The sequence below is a fragment of the Macrotis lagotis genome, chromosome 2 (genome assembly GCF_037893015.1).
Source record: "Macrotis lagotis isolate mMagLag1 chromosome 2, bilby.v1.9.chrom.fasta, whole genome shotgun sequence".
In the NCBI taxonomy this organism is placed as follows: Eukaryota; Metazoa; Chordata; class Mammalia; order Peramelemorphia; family Peramelidae; genus Macrotis; species Macrotis lagotis.
The window spans coordinates 325,278,333-325,296,317 of NC_133659.1; the positions used below are offsets into that span (position 1 = coordinate 325,278,333).

At 41.1% G+C, this 17,985-nt stretch overlaps 1 protein-coding gene across 3 annotated transcripts in view; it reads left to right on the forward strand.

The window, feature by feature from the left end:
• The window catches only part of ABTB3 (ankyrin repeat and BTB domain containing 3), a 284,630-nt gene that overhangs the window by 175,296 nt on the left and 91,349 nt on the right, over positions 1 to 17,985 (forward strand). For 2 of the 3 annotated variants that reach the window (XM_074226775.1, XM_074226776.1), the window contains exon 2: positions 14,802 to 14,951. In XM_074226775.1, the coding sequence (XP_074082876.1) occupies positions 14,802 to 14,951 (150 nt within the window). Of the gene's footprint in view, positions 1 to 4,790; positions 5,045 to 14,801; positions 14,952 to 17,985 lie in introns of those variants that run through there. The other variant, XM_074226777.1, reaches the window with a different exon arrangement.

Genomic DNA, 17,985 nt, shown 5'->3' on the forward strand with positions numbered 1-17,985 from the left:
CAGACAAGACCCTTTCACCCACATCTGGCCCCAAGCTGGCCTCATCCCCTAGCCCATTCACTCCATCACCAGGGGTTTCCAGACAGCTCTTTCATCTTTGCTGCCTTACATTCAAATGGAGATTTCTCTTGTTGCATCATACCGTCTGTACCTTCTTGGTGCCCAATAGCCCAGACTAGGCCAAGACCATGAGTCATTGTTCCATCTCTGCAGCATCTCTGGGGCTTTGGAAAATGAGACTGTTTTCTGCATTTCACAAGGGCAGGAGGGTCTTGACCAAGAATTTGGCTTATCATAGACATTTATAGAACTCTTACATATATCAAAACAGGATGGTGAGCCAACCACGGAGACCTGGGTTCAAGTCTGACCTCTGATACCCAGAGGTTATAAAATCTTGGTAAATTACTTGTCTCTTGGTCCATGAGGCAATTCTTTGAGACTAGATATTGTGATGAAGGTACCCAGACCCTGTTGGTTGTCTCTAATTTCATTTGTATGCAGTTATTGGCATGTTGTTTCCCCGTGGGGATATGAACATCTTGAGAAAGACAGAGAGTTCTTGTGCCTATCTCTTAGCTCCTAGGTTATCATAATTCTTGCTTGTTTATTGATTGACTATTGTCTCCCCATTTGCCTTTCTCTGGAGTGAACACATTAGCTAGGCACTTAGAGTTTGTTGACTTGATTTGTCTTAATAGAAGTTCATGTAATTAGAGCACATCAGCAGGCAGGCTCATGGAGGGCAGGGATGGTTTCCCTTTTTTTGCTGTATTGTCAGCACATAATATTGATGGTCAATAAATATTTGTTAACTGGTTAATTGGAAGGCATAGTGGAATGAAAGACTTAGTCTTGCATTTGTGCCCTGACTCAGTCGTGTGCCTCTGACAACTTTCCAAAGCCTAATCTTTTTTTTGAGATAATGTGGTTAGATGACTTACCCAGAGTCACACAGTCACATTTCCCTACTTCCCTACTTCATGGCCTGTGTTCTATCCATTGAATCAGCACCTACCACTCAGGCAACTTTCTAAGTCTAAGCATTTGGGGAAACCTCTGACTGCCTTAGGGAAGGGAAATTCCACAATGGAAAACTACAGGCTTGTACCAAATTTTAAAACAAAAAATAAACTTTATGTATAATTATCTAATTGGAGTCTCAAAATTACCAAGATGACAAGGTGACTGAGACTTAGTAGTTTGTCTTCAGATTTGTCCTTTTGTGGATGAAAACAATAAGGAACATATCACTTCTTTCATCCTTTCCCTTCTGATACAGCTAGTAAGCATCAACGAGAGGATTCAAATTCAAGCATCCCTGATTTCAAGGCAGGAGTGGATAGAACAATGGGTCTGGAGTCAGGAAGCCTGAGTTCAAATCCAGCCTCTAGCTGTGTGACCCTGGGCAAGTCACTTAACCTCTTCCTGCCTCAGTTTCTTCAGCTAGAAAATGAGGATGATCTCATAGGATTGTTAAGATCAAGTGAGATAATATTTGTAAAAATTATGTGGCATGGTATCTTCTCTTTGAGTCTGATAGTCATCCTTCTGTGTCATCGTTCATCTCAGTTTGGGGCTTAGAGATATAAGATTTGAATCCTGCCTTCCTTTTGACATCTTTGAGCATTCTTTTCTTACCGGGCTTTCTAGATCTTGTGGGGAGGGGGTACAGCTCTAAGGATTTCATGAGCATCTCTGGGCCCCCTTCCCCTTCACTCGCTGCTTCCATTGGCAATCTGGTCCACACATGTAACACAGTGTGATGTAGGAGCATGAAGCAATAGAGACGGACGTCTGGGTCATCCCCTACGGTTCTAAAGCTAGGCACCCCCCCAACCCCAACTCTCAGCAGAGCAGTAATAGGAAGCAATGTCTGGTCCCCAGGCAGCTGTTCCAGGTGTTAAGCAGCCCCTGGGAAGATCAAGGGCAGCTTCACCTACTCTCCCATAAACCTGTCAGATCATTATCAAGCAAGGGGCCTTTTAACGAACAGGAAAAGCCCATTTTTAGTCTCCATGTGATTTATATAATTCTTATTATGACATCATTTGGGATGGGGCAGAGAACACAGGGAGTGTCCATTTAGAAATCTGTATTGTCTGCCTAGCATTCAATGTATTTACTTAGCTGTGAATATTTTTGTACTTCCTAGTGGGATATTAAGGGTAACTAGGTGGTACAGTGGATTAGAGTCTGGAGTCAGAAAGATCTCAGTTCAGAGGTGACCTCAGATACTTACTAACTGTGAGACCCTGGGCAAGTCATTTTACCCTGTTTGCCTCAGTTTCCTCATCTGTAAAATGAGCTGGAGAATGAAATGGTAAATAACTCCAGTGACTTTGCCACAGCCTCCCCACCCCACACCCCAAAAAGGGGGATGTTCCTCTGAAATGAAAGGTGTTTGTGAGGGATCTCCCACACACACACACACACACACACATGCACACATCTTGATAAGTTCTTTTGATCAAAAGCAGCAAGCACCTTATTCCACCAGACCACCCACCCTGCGCCTCATCTTCGAGGCAGGGCCTTTGGCCCAGAAACAGGCATTGTATTCTGCAGTGCCAACGGACCCTTAGATAAAGCTTCTCTCCTATAGGCCTGCAACTCTCCCTTCCTCTTAATCAAGCTTCATTGCCCCATTTTCATCCCTGATAAATAACATAGCTCACTCAAGGGTGCCAATGCAGGGCAGGGGATCCTTGACAGATTAACAAAGGGCCTTGTCTCTCCAGGAGCTGTCCAACCTGGCCCCTTTACTAGCTGACACCTTTTCCCTCTGCCTGGGGCTTTGTAATAGGGCCTGGAATCCCACTTAATTACTTGAAGGTCTTCTACAAGTGTAGGATCCCATGGTGACCGTCGGGGACCTAATGAGATGGTCAAAAACCTTGAAGGGCAGCTTTGACAACAATTGGGGAGGGCACTAATTAATTAATAATAATAATTAAGAGATAACAGGAAAAAATGAGTTTTGGGGGTGTCTGGAACCATTAGTCCACAAATAATTTGGTACATTTTAAGTGAGATGTATGTGGCTGTCAGGAAATGCACAGGAAGATCCAATTCGGGAGACCCTTTGGGGGGGGGAAACAAGATAAAACAGTAAAGAGGGAATAATGGGGGTAGGAACAGCCCCAAATCTAATAAAGGCCTTTAACTGACAGGAAGGGGAGCAGAAGGGCAGAGGCAGAAATCAACTTGGAGATATTTCACTGGGCTAAGGAAAACCAGCAGGCACAGACCACACCTCCCACCTTATTCCCCGGCTCTGCCCACTTATTACCCACTCATGGAAAATCAGAAGCGCCTTCCACCTGGTGGCCTCTTGAGTGAAAACCCCCCTGATTCTACAATTAGCTCAGATGGCTCAGATCATTAGCTTCTGATGTCTGGAAATAAGGAAAGAGTTGGGAATCCTGCACCTCACTGTAGGATTTCCAAATCCAACCTCCTGGTTTCTGGGCAGGTTTGGCTAGCTCAGTGCTGTTTTGTAGAAACCTTTAAGCTTTGCAGAGTGTTTTACAGATGGTATCTTATTTGATTCTCCATGATATCCTTGTAAGATAGCTAACTCTTACTTTCCATTTTGCAGATAAGGTCACTAAGGCAGATAGTGGGAAAAACACTGGATTTGTAATCAGAAATGGAAGTGTTCAGTCTTTTCAGTTAGTGACTGACTCCTCATTACCCCTATTTAGGTATTTTATGGCAAGGATATTGCAATGGTTTGCCATTTCCTTCTCCAGCTCATTTTCCAAATGAGGAAACTGAATGTAACAGGTTGAAGTGATTTATCCAGGGTCACAGAGCTGGTAAGTGTCCGAGGCCAGACTGAACTCGAGATGAGTCTTCCTAACTCCAAACCTGGCATTCTGTACACTATGGCACCACCTAGCCAACTTGGTTTCAAATTCCATTTAAGTTATTTGCTACCTTGGCTAAATCCTTTAACCTTCTTCTGTAAAGTGAATAGTTTAGATTAAATCACTCCTAAGGTTCCTTCTGATTCTAGATCTTTGATCCTAGAAACTCAGTTTCCTCATGTGTAAAATGAAGAGTTGGAGTACATGAACTTTGAAGTCTTTACATCTCTGATTCTAATGTCCTAGCAATTTTGCCTCTCTAAGCCTCAGTTTCTCTATTTGAAACATGAAGGATTGTATATTTAGACCATCTTTAAGGTATCTTCCAACTCTGTGTCTATGATTCTAATATTCATTAACTTCTTCCAGACTCAGTTTCCTCATCTGTAAAAAGAGGGGGTTGAACTGAATATTTCCTTCTAGCTCTAAATCTAGGATTCTATAAATGAACAGGACAGCCAGGTGATAGTGGATAGAGTGCCTGACCTGAAGTCTAGAAGACCTGAGTTCAAATTTGACTTCAGACACTTACTAGCTACATGACTCTGGCCAAGTCACTTAACCCTGCTTGCCTCAGTTTCCTCATCTGTAAAATAAGCTGGAGGAGGAAATGGCAAGCCACTCCAGTGTTTTTACTAAGAAACACCCAAATACGATCATGGAGAGTCAGATACAAAACCTAGGGTGAAGAGATTATTTACCTAGAGATAGAAGCCATTTCAGGGGCCATTTTGTCTAAGCTTCTCGTTTTGCCAGATGGAGAAACCAAGATCCAGATAGATCAAGGGACTTTTCTAGGTTCTCACACAGTAAGTGAGGAAGCCAGAATTCATTCCCATGATCTCTGCAGACTGCAGACTTGAGAAACTTGTAGATAAGATTATTTTCACTTCCTTTCACTTTAGCCCTCACGCAGCCCCATAACAGTTAATTTTCTTATTTACATTATTGATTTCAAAATCATGCTGCCATCAGATAGCCTCCGGGCACCTTGTACAACATAATAATGCAGTCATAACAATAGAGCTACCATCTGTGCCCGTCTGTCTCAGAGGAGCTTGAGCTGCCCTCCCCAACCTGGAGCTTAATTAGCACCCTCTTTCCTGAGCTGCCCGGGTAGGCCAGCCTGCTGATTCCTGTTACATCCTATCTTGGGGCTGCAAGCATAGCAGGTGAGTCCATTGCAATCAGTTCCACCCCACAAGAAATTTTAAAATCCCTGCAATGTGTTAGGTACAAAAACTCTCTGCCCTCAGGATTTTAAATTCTGCTCTCTGCCCAGGACCTTATAGCAAGCTGAAGAATATTGGTCAGTCGGTCAAGAAACATTTATTAAGTGCAGTCTATGAACCTGGCACAATGATATTTATTGTGGATTCAAAAAAGGCAAAAGCAGCTCCTATTCTCGGGGAGAATTCTAATGGAATTGATAAATGATAAACTTTAGCACATTATAAGATATCCTGAGCTGGTGACCCAGTTTAAATCCCCCCCCCAATATTTACTACCTGTAAGATTTTGGATAAGGCATTCACCTCCCTGGCCTCTTTCCTCAATTGTAACAAGAGGGAATTGAACTCTATGCTTGTGGTCCCTTCCAATTTTAGACCTGTGATACCATATTTCTCGATGTCAGAGACATACTGTGGTGTCAAAGAGAGAATCCCTGGGGTCAGGAACATCTAAAATTCAAATGTTCCTTCTGACGTGAATTTGCTAGATGTATAGAAACCATTGAAGAGGCTTCTTGGTGGGCTTCCCGCTTCCCAATTGGTAGGTAGTGGAAAAAAACCAAGGAGCCAGAATAGGAAGACTTGGGTTGAATCCTGGTTCTAACACCTTCTTGTATATGAAATTCCTATCTTGGAGAATGATCATTGGAAAGCTACCATTGAAGTAGGAACATTCACTAGCCCAGGCTGGGTAGTTTAGGAAGCTGGCAGCAGGGGAAAATTCCTCCTTCCCAGGAGGCTCCAAGAGCCCCCGTGGAGGCTGCTTCCAGGACAGATGGTAAATTTGGAATAGTAAAGGTCTTCTCTGTCTACTTAGGAGCTCATGTTCCCAGGCAAAGAGAAGAAAGTTTAGCTGTGGGTTTTTTCTTCCTTGGGCCTCTTTCCCTCATTTGGTTAGTAAGTCTGTACTAATGAGGTCGAGGTTCCATCTTCCATTTCTATGTGGCCAATTTGTTTACTCAGACCCATCCATCAACAGGATATATATAGCTGTGAGACAATACCAGTTACTGGAAAATAAAATGATGATGATGATGATAATAATAATGATGATGATGATGATGATGATGGTGTGTGGTAAATGGGGTATTGGGAAAGGGTGTTGGCTTTGGGGTCAGTAACTTGGGGGTTAAACTCCATTCTGCCCTTTGCCACTTTTGCCACCTTAGGCAAGTCCCTTCATCTCCATAAGCCTCATTTTCCTTCTCCCTCAAGTGAGGGCTTTAGACTCTGAATTCCTCCTAGAACAACCAGCCCCAAAAGACCTATGGCCCAGTTGATCATACAACTTACCTAACTCCTTGAAGCCAGGGACTGGTTTTTGCCTCTTTTTGTATCCCTGGTGCTTATTAGCACAGTGCCAACACACAATGATAAATGTTTATTCATTGATTTACCTCAAAACCAGGAAAGTCTGGGTTCAAGTTCAACCTTTGCTAACTCTTGGTTGTGTGACCCTGGACAAATTTGCTATCCCCATCAGTTATCTCAAGCAGGTCCTTAAGACCCTTAGTTACAGGGCAGATGCGGACCTGAATGGGTAGAAGAGAGTTTACTCAAAGCCTTGAAATTTCCCATACCCAGTGACTGAGGGCACTGATTCCTTCTCAGCTATATGACATATTATACTTTCCCAGCATTCTGTATATGAGCCCATCAGCCCCTAAATGAAGTTTTTAGTACCAAAGCGTTACAGTTGGAAGAAACCTCAGACAGTATCTAGTCTAACTTCCTCTTTTGACAGAAAAGGAAACTGAGTCTAGGACAGATTACTATAGCTTGCACAATGTCACATAGGCAGTTAGTAGTAGAATAATTTGAAGCTGGGTCCTCTGACTCCTGAGACAGGGACCTTTCCAACATAGCACCCTCCCCTGCACCATTTGAACCCCATAACAGCCGTGGGGACGGGGACTTCAGGAATTTACAGATGAGAAGGATGAGGCTCAGAGAGATTAATTCACTTTGCCCCTGGTCACAAGACTAGGAATCTGCAAAGTCCAGTCCAGTGCTCTCTCCACCAAGGTAGGCTGCCTTTGTCTCTTTTAAGCTAGGCAGCATATCATACTTTCCAGTAGCCTTACATCAGAGCCTGGCCTTGGGGTAGTTATTGGAAAAGGAAGCTCTCTCTTTGTTTTACCACAACCTAGTTATTTTGGTGGTTTGGCTAGGGCATACCTAACTTTCTTTCCCCTTGAATGTAGATCATTCTGAAAAAATGCAATGTGGGGCGTGATTAGCATAATTGGAACTTGGCATGGCTCCTCCAAATGAATGAACTGGTTGGGCTGGTCCCAAATCTGTTTTCCATCCCAGTACCTTTTAAAATAAAAAAGCCATGTGACCTGGTCCTGAGCCAGTTAACAAAACCAAACCAGAAAGAGAAAAATTTACAACAGTTCTAAAAGTTCCATACTTTGTTTTCTTTCTTTACACTATTACCAATGAAATGAAACGTTCTGCTATTTTGTCTGTTTGTAAATATTACCATCAGGTTTTTGGTTTTTGAGGGTTTTAGGGGGTAGGGTGGGCAGATCTCAACCTATGAATTTAATTAGTATCAAACCGGTTCTTGTGCAGACTTCCTGGGATTGGCAACTCATCTGCAAATTATTCTTAAAGATATTTTTATCTTTAAAGATATTTTAAATATCTTTATTTATATTCTTGTTTAATTTAAAATAAAGATATTTTTAAAATATCTTAAAGAGTAGCCTGACATCTTGAGAGGTTGAATGATCTGCCTCGCATGGCGAGGTGGTTCAAATCCAGGAACTTATTTGTGTTGGGGTTTTTTTTAAACTCAACAGCCTAGCAACATGTGAGGATCTGGCACCAAGAATCAAACCAGTGAGACAGGACAGTGAGTGCAACTTTGGAGGGTCAGAAACCCATTTTGTGGATGAACAGATAGAGGCATCCTGGAAGGAAGTGATTTTAAGTCAGATGGGTGGGCAGGGAAAGGCCTTAGATGGTCCCCATTGCCCTAAGCCTATGCTTTCTCCCTTTCCCTACCCACCTAGTGACTCCTTAGCTATAGAAATATGTGATGATTAATATTCCAGAAGCATCAAATCACTACTGACATTAAAATATGATGATGCAGATGACTTCTTATTGACCCCATTGATTTTCCTATAAAGATGTCACAAGAAACATCTTCTTTCACATCAAATCCAGTCTTCAAAAAAAGCTTGGACATGGTCCTTGAATAATAGATCCATTACAGGTCTCCCACACCCAACCAATCTGTCATTCAAGGCTTTCTCAAATAATCATCATTTTTACACTAAGATCATGGAGCTGAGTTTTTGTAATTTCTAGGTCATTTTCCATCACAATCATTTATTAAGCAGCTACTGTGTGAGAAGCACTGGCTAGGTGTTGAGGGTACAGCCTGACCTTGGAGTCTTCCCTCTTTCTCAGTAGTCACAGAGATGGTTCAGTGGGCAGAACACTAGACCTGAACTAGGAAAGACCTGACCACAGATACATCCTGGTTGTGTGACCCTGGGCAAGTCTCAGCATCTGTCTGCCTCACTTTCCTTAACTGCAAAAAAGCAGATAACAACAGCACCCACATCCCAGGATTGTTGTGAAGATTAATTTAGATAATAGTTAGGCATATTATAATTACTTGTTTCCTCCCTTTCCCATATGAGATCAGTGGTCAGATCTTGTAAATGTCTTGTCTTTCAAGCACATCTGATTCTCCCCCACTTAGAAAGCTCTGGTGTAGACATCACCTCTCATTTAGAATATGGAAGTAGAGCTTCTAATTAATTGAACATATGAAATTCCTAAAACATGAATTGAACCATGTCATCTACCTTCTTTAAAAAAAACCTGCAGTGGCTCCCTAGTACTCCTAAAATAAAATGCAAAATTCTCATCCTGATGTTTCAAGCCCTGTTTAATCTGGCTCCCATCAGCTCTTTCATTATTTTATTTCTCACGATTCCAGTCAGACCATCCTGTGAGTTTTTCCCCTGAACATCACATTCTGTCTCCCATCTCTGTGTTTAGGGACAACTCTCTTCCGATTGAATCCCCAGCCTCTTCCATAGTATAACTCTTGGGATGCTACCTCCATCTTGTGATGCCCTCCTTATTAACTGAAATCACATTTTGTATATCTTTTATTTCCTTAATCAATCTATCAATTAGGAAACACTGAGCACAGTGTCTGACTCTTAGTAGGAGCTTGATTCATGTTAGCTGGCCGATTGACATTAAGGGGTCATTATATATCTACTACATTGATATACTTATTTTATAGGATTGTTTCTTTTTTTGCAATTTGAAAATTCACAAATTTGGTTATAAATGTTGAACTGATTCATGGTATCTCATAGAATCACAGATTTTGTTTTCTTGTCTTCCATTTACGAAGAAGACCGTAACATCAGGGAGGTGATGCCACGACAAGGACATGAATTGGATTTGAGAGAGGAGGTGCTGTGCTACCTCACCAGCCTCACTTTTACCTCCAGAGGCATCTGGATCCAGTGGTCAGATATGAATCAGGATGACTGGAGGTGGCCCTGGATATGAGGCAGTCAGGTTTAAGTCACTTGCCCAAGGTCACACAGCTAGTGAAAGTCAATGTCTGAGGCTGGATTCGAACTCCCATCCTCCTGTCTCCAAGGCCAGCACTCTATCCACTGTGCCATCAAGTTGCCCATATCACATATTTAGACTTGAAAGGGCACTTATAGGTCATATTCATTTTACAGATGAAGAAACTGAGACTGAGGGAGGTTAAATGACTTTTGATCACAGCTGTAGAACTGGAAAGCCCCTCAGAGGTCATCAAGCCCAACCTTTTCATTTTACAAGTGAAGAAACTGAACCCATCAAAGTTAAAGTGACTTGCCCGAGGCTGTACCTAAATTAAATAGAGATACCAAAAAAAAGAATATTTAATAAGGACCTTGGACTGTGAATTTAATAAGCACATGGAATTGGAGAAGAATTTCTAGTTCAGTACAAATTTCCAAATCCATAAAAAATGACTTTCATAAACTGAAGCTATAAATTCTTAACAATAATCTCAAAGCCACCAACACACCAGGGACTGCTACAGAGAGGATGCATCTGGATTTCAAATCTATTTTGGGAGGCAGCATCTTATAGTAGTAGGAGGACTGGGTTTGAATAGCCAGTTCTGCCACCTGGGCAAATCTATGAGCCTCAGTTTTCTCATCTGTAAAGTGGGTGACGGTGGTTGGACCGAACGATTTGTAAGGTCACCTTCAGTCCTAAATTCTATAGGCCTGTGATCCTATAATAAACACAAGATGATTAAAGGGAGGGAAAAGCCCTAATAGCCAGGGGCATTAGAACCTGGCACAAGACAAGGAATCTCAGCTGAGTTTTAGATCAGTTTTGAGCCCCTTGAGAGGAGTGACTGTATTTTGGTGCTTTTTTTTATTGCCAGCACCTAGCATAGTGGCTAGCACACAGTAGGTATCTAATAAATGTTTATTGAATGAGATTTTAAGAAAGAGAGGGATCTCAATGAGTTGGAGATGAGAAAGGGGAAGATATTATACATGGGAGATGCCTCATGGCGATATACAGAGGCAAGAGATTAAAAATAATGTAAGCATCATGACATCTATAGGAGAATCTTCAGTGAGAATCCTTCTGCATAAATCAGACCAAGAAACTTAATTGAACCAACTTGTCCAAAATCTGGATATTCACAGCTCATAGAATCTGGAGACAGGAGGGACCTTAGGAAACCCCTGTGATTTTGTAAATTAGTATACGGAGGTCTAGAAATTAGGTTAGTCACTTGGTAGTGAGCTTATAAGAAGTTAGTCAACAAATATTCATTGAGCCCCTTCTGTAAGCTAGGCTCTGGACTAAGTAGCAGAAATACCGAAGCCAATCCTCCGACTCCTAGTTCAGAACTGTTTTGATTATGCTGGGAGGTCTTTGGAGAGAACAGTCGGCTTCAAGTCAGGAAGACATGAGTTTAAATCCAGCCTCTGAGACTTACTAGCTGTGTTACCTTGGATAAGTCACTTAATTTTGGTTTGCCTCAGTTTCTTCATCTGCAAAATGGGGGTGCTAAACCTCTCCCAGGATTGTTGTGTGGATCAAATGAGATATAAATGTTAATCATTATTATTTTTATTAATACAACTATGTCTGCAACATAATGGCACCCATTTCTATAATGCTTTACATAGATGGTCTCATTTCATCTTTAGTACAACCCTGGGAAGAAGGTGCTTTTATAATTATCCCCAATATATAGCTGAGGAAGCTGAGGTTCAGGAAGAAGCTACATTGAAATAGGATCCTAAATTTTGAATGCAAAGGGGTCTCCTTTTGCAGAAAAGGAAACTGAGACCCAGGTAGGTTGTCAGTTGCCCAAAGTCACAGAGGTAGAAAGGATTAGAAGAAGAATTAGATGTACAGTTCTCTGTCTCCAGAGCCAGTAGGTCCCTTCCACTGTAGCCTGGTTAGTGATTTGGTCAGAATCAGAGGCAAGATTTACACCCAAGTGTTCCTGGCACCAGATTGAACACTATCAACAATGGTCTTGGAAAGTATGATCATGGAATCATGAATTCAGAGTTGGAAAGGATCTTAGAGGTTATCGAGCCAGCTTCATTTTACAGATGGAAAAAACTGAGACAGCGGAGGTTAAAGGACCCTCCAAGGATCACACATTTAGTGAGTCCAAGGCAGGAATCAAACCCATCTTCTTAACTCTCTATGCCTAACTTGTGATGCTTGTCACTACAGTAACTGTAAAAGTTCCCTCTGTTGACATGAGCAGTCCCACACAGGTTTAACAGATCCCTGATTCTCTGAGAGGCGACTTGGTATAATAGAAACCATCATGGAGTCAAAAGATAGGAATTCAAATCCTGACCTTGTCATTTTCTAAGCCTTGGAACTTGACTGAGCCTCAGTTTCCTCATCTGTAAAGTGGAGCTAGTAATGTTTGCCCTTGTTCATGGGGCTCTGAGAGACCAATTGTCTAGAAAATGCTTTATCAACTATAGAATTTTCAGTGGATTATGTGTGAGTTATTAGCAGGAATCAAATCCTTTTGTTTCACCTTGTCCCCAAAGGATTGCTCCGGGTTAACAAAGCTGCTCCATCTCCAGACTCTGAACATTTCTCTGATTGTACTCCAGGTGTGAGAAGGTCTCTTTCCTCATCTCTGCCTCCTGGCTTCTTTTAAGTGGCCCACCTTCTACAGAAAACCTTTCCTAGCCTTCCTAACTACTAGTGACTTTCTTAATTACCTCCAACTTATCCCATATGCATCTCTTTGGTACCTAACTGTTTCCATGTGGTCTTCCCCATGTTGACTGTGAGAGCCCTGAAAGAAGGGACTTTCCCGTGGCTTTTTTCTGCATCCCCAGGGCTTAACACGCTCGCTATCACATCAACTGTTTCTTCATTGGGTTGTCGATGGATCTGTGACCTCACTTACATGGCTACCCTCTAGTGGTTCAGCTCCCACTCATGCCTGACCATCATCCTCTGGCCTATGTCCACTGGCGCTCTCAGTACATGTAAATGAAAAGATGCGTGGCTTTCCATGTCCTATACTTGTCACGAGGAAACTAGCTCGACTACCACAGTGGGACATTGGGGTTTTGTCATCGGCAATCAAGATCGTAGTGGGAAGTTTGTGCCTCAAGCAGATGACAGATTAGAACCCTAGTGGCGTGCATTTGATGATTGTTCTCTACTGTTGCTGTGGGACAGTGTGAGGACCTGTTAACCCCAGAGAAAGAATCTTCCATTGAATGACTGATAGACCTCTATTATCAAAACAAACTTAAGACTGAGCACCTCCATCAGGCATTAAACAAGCTGGACAAAAGGCCCAGTTGGTTCACTCAGATCTATGGGGAAATAACAAGCACTTTTCTTAAAGGATGATTTTGGATAGCAGGCACTGTCCAATGGGAAAATGAGGAGAGATGACCAGGAAGGGTTCTCAATGGGGGCATTGGGCTGAGGGGTGACTCTGGGGAGAAATTAATAAAGAAATGTATTCATATGTGATCATGGTTGTAGAAAGCAAGAAGTGATCAATTTGGAGAAATTTAATTTATGTGTGGTGATTAGGTGGTATCATAGATAGAGCACTAGGCCTGGAATCAGGAAGACCTGAGTTCAAGTGTGAACTCAGACACTTGCTAATTGTATGACCTTGGACAAATCACTCTATCCTGTTTGCCTCAGTTTCCCCCATCTGGAAAAGGAAGAAATGACAAATCACTCTAGGATATGCCAAGAAATCCCTCAGATGGGGTCATGGAGAATCAGACATGATTCAATAACAACAAAAATTCGTATGTGTATTAAATATGTATTTATAGTATATGTGTGTCTATCTATCTTGTTATTTAGACATGAAAACCCATTTGGGGTTTTCTTGGCAGAGATACTGCAGTGATTTGCCATTTTCCTTCTGCAGCTCTTTTTTTCAGATGAGGAAACTGAGTTCAACAGAGTAAAGTGACTTGTCCAAGATCACGCAGCTAGAAAGTACTATGATAGATATAACTTGGGGTCTTCATGACTCCAGGCCCCACACTCTATCCTCTGTGATACTTAGCTGTACCTTTATACATACATACACACATATAGCTAGGTCTCAGTAAGAATAATGAATCTTGTGAAGTAAATCTTATAATTTGAATTTTCCTTGTCTATTTCCATTGGGCTGAAACCAATTACCATATTTTACAAATAATTAAACCTCAAATACTATGAATTCATATAATATAAACTGTTTTGAGACCTATCTGGACAGCAAATTTGTGATTTTATTAGAATGGGGAATTTCTGCTAAGGAAATTCCCTTTATCTGGGCAGAATACTAACTTAATTGCTGGGCCACAGAGAGAGATTAAGTGAGACTCAGTGTCACATAGGCCATATATGTCATAGGCAAGTCTACTTAACTTTAATAAAAGATCAGGAACTTTTTGTCTCTAAAACTGACTTGTAAAAACAGCTTGGATGAGCATGGTGTATTCATATGCATAATATATGGACATGTTGCTATAGAATAGACACACATTTACATTTTTATATGTACGTATGGGTCGTAAATAATATAGATCAATGCTGCTCATGAGCTAAATCTATAATGGAGAGGATGTGGAGGGATCATACATGGGACACAATACATTTAGAGGGTAACATGAGATAGTCTAGAATCAAGGGCTGAATCATATGGAACAGGCAAACATCATATAGAAAATGAAATTGGGGGTGGAGGCAGGAAGGAAACTCACTTAACTAGAGGAGAATTGCAGTAGAGGAATATTAAGAGATAAAGGAGAGATGTACAGTGTAGCCCATATTTCTTTTCCTTAGAGAGGTGAGAGACTACAGGGGCAGAATATTGCTTATACTGTCAAACTAGGTTGTTTTGTCCATTTGTTTTCCTTCTTCCTTCCTCCCTCCCTCCCTTCCTTCCTTGCTTCCTCCCTTCTTTCTTCCATTCCTTCCTGCCTTCCTTCCTTCCTTCCTTTCATTCTTCTTTTCTTTCTTTCCAAGGAGGAAGGTAACAGAATATAGAAATCACGATAAATGAACCAAAGACAACAATAAAACATCAGTTTTTTAAATAGTTAAATAGTTTTTAAAATATGGAAAAAATAACCTTTCTCTTTTGTTTTGTTCTCTCTTGTGCCCATGATTCCAGGTGTTCTCTGCCTGCCAGACAGCCTGACCCTTCACCGAGACCCTCAGAGGCCAAACAAACCTGGAGAGCTGCCCATGTTCAGCCAGTCAGAGCTAAGGACCATCGAACAATCCCTTTTGGCTACCCGAGTGGGCAGCATTGCAGAACTGAGTAAGTAAAGAAGGGACTCTGGCTCTTTTCCATCTGGTCAACTCTCTCTTTGTCTTCTTATAGACCCTCCCTGTGTCCACACTCAGAGTATAAGGAGAGGAGGGTACTGTTCAAGCAACCAATTAATCAGCAGCTACTTGTGGGCCTTCTATAGTCAAAGTACTATGGAAAGAAGAATCTTGGGAGATGATAATACTAATAAGATACACATTTAGGGTCTTCAAATTTTCAAAACAATTTATAATCATTATTTCATAAGATTGTAGACTTAAGTTAAAAAGGGCCTCAGATGAGGAAATGGATGGAGTTCAGAAAAATTAAATTATGTGCCCAATAAAGATCTAAGACAGGAATCAAACCCAAGTCTTCCTGATTACAGATCCATTTCAATATTCCTTCTCACTTGAACTTCACAAGTTCCCTTCATGAAACAAGTAATATTTGAGTTGGATGTGATGGGCAGGTAGGTGGTGCAGTGCAGAGAGCTTGGAATTGGGAAGACTCATCTTCATGAATTCAAACTAGCTTCAGACATGTCTTAGCCCAGCTCCATTTGTCTCAGTTTCCTTACTGGTAAAATGAGTTGGAGAAGAAAATGGCAAAACATCCAGTATCTCTGCCAAGAAAACCCCAAATGGGGTCATGAAGAGTTGGACATGAATGAAACAACTGAAAAACAAATTTAAAGGATATATAAGAGGCCAGTAAGAGGGAAGGGCATGATATTTTCCTCCGCGGAGAAAAGAATCTAAGCAAAGTGTAAGCATGTGGAAGGGATTAGATAGGCTGGAATCCAAGGGTCATGAAAGAGAATATAAGAGATAAGGTTTAAAAAATAGAGTAGTCCTTACATTCTAGAAGGTTTTGAATGTCATGCTGAAGAGCCTCAACTTGCTCAGGAGGCAGAAAAGAATAACTCAAGCATTGGGGAGAGGGATGATGTGACCAGGTCTATGCAAGGCACAGCTTCCTGTGCACAGAAAGATTTATAGTAATCATTTTTGTAGTGATAAAGATCTGGAAACTAAGGGAATTCCCATCCATTGGGGAATGGCTAAACAAATTAGGATACATACATTTTTGATGAAATATTATTGTGCCATAAGAAATTATGAAAAAGGTGGTTTTGAAGACAAACTGGGAACTGCTACAGAAGGAAGTGAATAGAAGCAGAACAACTTAGAATAACAATATGATAAAAAAAGAATAATTTTCAAGAACTCAAGATCTCTGAACACTGCACTGATCACCCATGATTCCCAAAGACAGTCTCTACTTATAGCTTCTGGGCTGCCCAGGATGCCACCTGCTTTTCTAACTGCCCAGGAAAGAAACTCAAACTGTTTTTACTTAGAATCTCATTGCTTGGTTGATAATGGAATGATCCATTCATTCCTAATGAAATTGGAGCACTGATAGGATAGATTAAGTTCACTGGAATTGACTCCTGATACAGGATTGTCTCAGGACCTCAGAGTACAGGAATCTTGTACTTTCTTCTCAATGGGCTAGCTATGTAATGGATGGATGGATGGGATGGATGGATGGATGGATGGATGGATGGATGGATGGATGGATGGGGAGAGAGCAAGAGAGAAGATGGATAGATAGATAAAACAGATAGATGGGATGAGCAGGTATAGATTAGAGAGTTAGGCATACATATATACACAGATACATAGGCATACATATATGCACAGATACATAGAAAGTCCTGAAGGGGCTACACTTGTGTCTACAGCTACATACATACATTTATAGCAGTGGTTAGTTGATCTCAGTTGGATGTATATACATCACACATCATATATAAATATATGTATATATATATATACATATATATATCAATATACATATACATCATCACATATGTGTGTGAAATATATATTTAGCTTATTATAAAGAACTTCAGTATCCCCCAGATTAGGTGATCAAAGAAATTTGGAGTTTGAATCTCATTAGATTGTGAGTTCCTTGGGCACAGACCATCTTTGCCTTTCTTTGAATTCCCCACATTTAGCACAGTTCCTCATTGTTGGTGCCTAATAAATGGTTATTGCCTACATGATTAGAAGAAATCTTAGATCTTGTCCAGCCAGCACACAAATTTCTTGTATGGGATGTCAAGGGCAAGGAAGGAGTTCAAGAGAACTCCAAACATATGGTGAAACCATCCTCCAGGACTGTTGTTACTGTACTGTGACACTTTGATGGATCTATGGTTTCACTGGGGTGGAAATACCTTCCAGTGGGGCTTACACAAACCTTCTGTGCATTTTTATTTTCTATAATTCTTTTCCATCTCTTTCCAAGAGTCCTCCATTTGGGATCTATCCAATGTGCAGGAGTCCTTGGGCTCAAAGGATATTCAATGACTTGTCCAAAGTCATACAGGTCATAAAAGGCAGATATATCTGAACCACTGGGCTCCAACTCCAGTATTCTTTACCTAGTGCCCCTCTTCCTTTCTTTGATTCTTTGGACATTACAGAGATACCAAAGATGCCACCCTTGGATTGACCCCCTCACTTTCATTACATGAATGAGAGAGAGGGAAACAAAGAAAGAGAGAGAGAGAGAGAGAGAGAGAGAGAGAGAGAGAGAGAGACTTTCTCTGGCTTGGTTTCACCAGTTAATAAATATTGTTTAGGCTCAGTGAAAGATTACAAAGAAGTGGTGAAGAGCTCTTGGTCTTCCTGAACAACTAAGGCAAAAGACAGGTGAAAAGACATTTGATGATATGAGGCAGTGCGTGATAAGTAATTTAAGGTAGATTAATAGAACCAAATCATGAAGCAAAAACTGGAACAAATTATGCCAATTTGCTGAATCATGAACCAAATTAAAGTTTTATCTATAGAAATAGAGTGTATCAAAGGCGAGACAGGTGGTAGAACAGAGAAAGTCTCAACTGGAAGGGATTTTAGAACATAAAATGTCAATCCTGGAAGGACCCCAAGAACAAGGAATATCAGAAATGAGAATTTAGATTATCAGAGATGAGAAAAACCTCAGAATATAATGTCAGAACTGG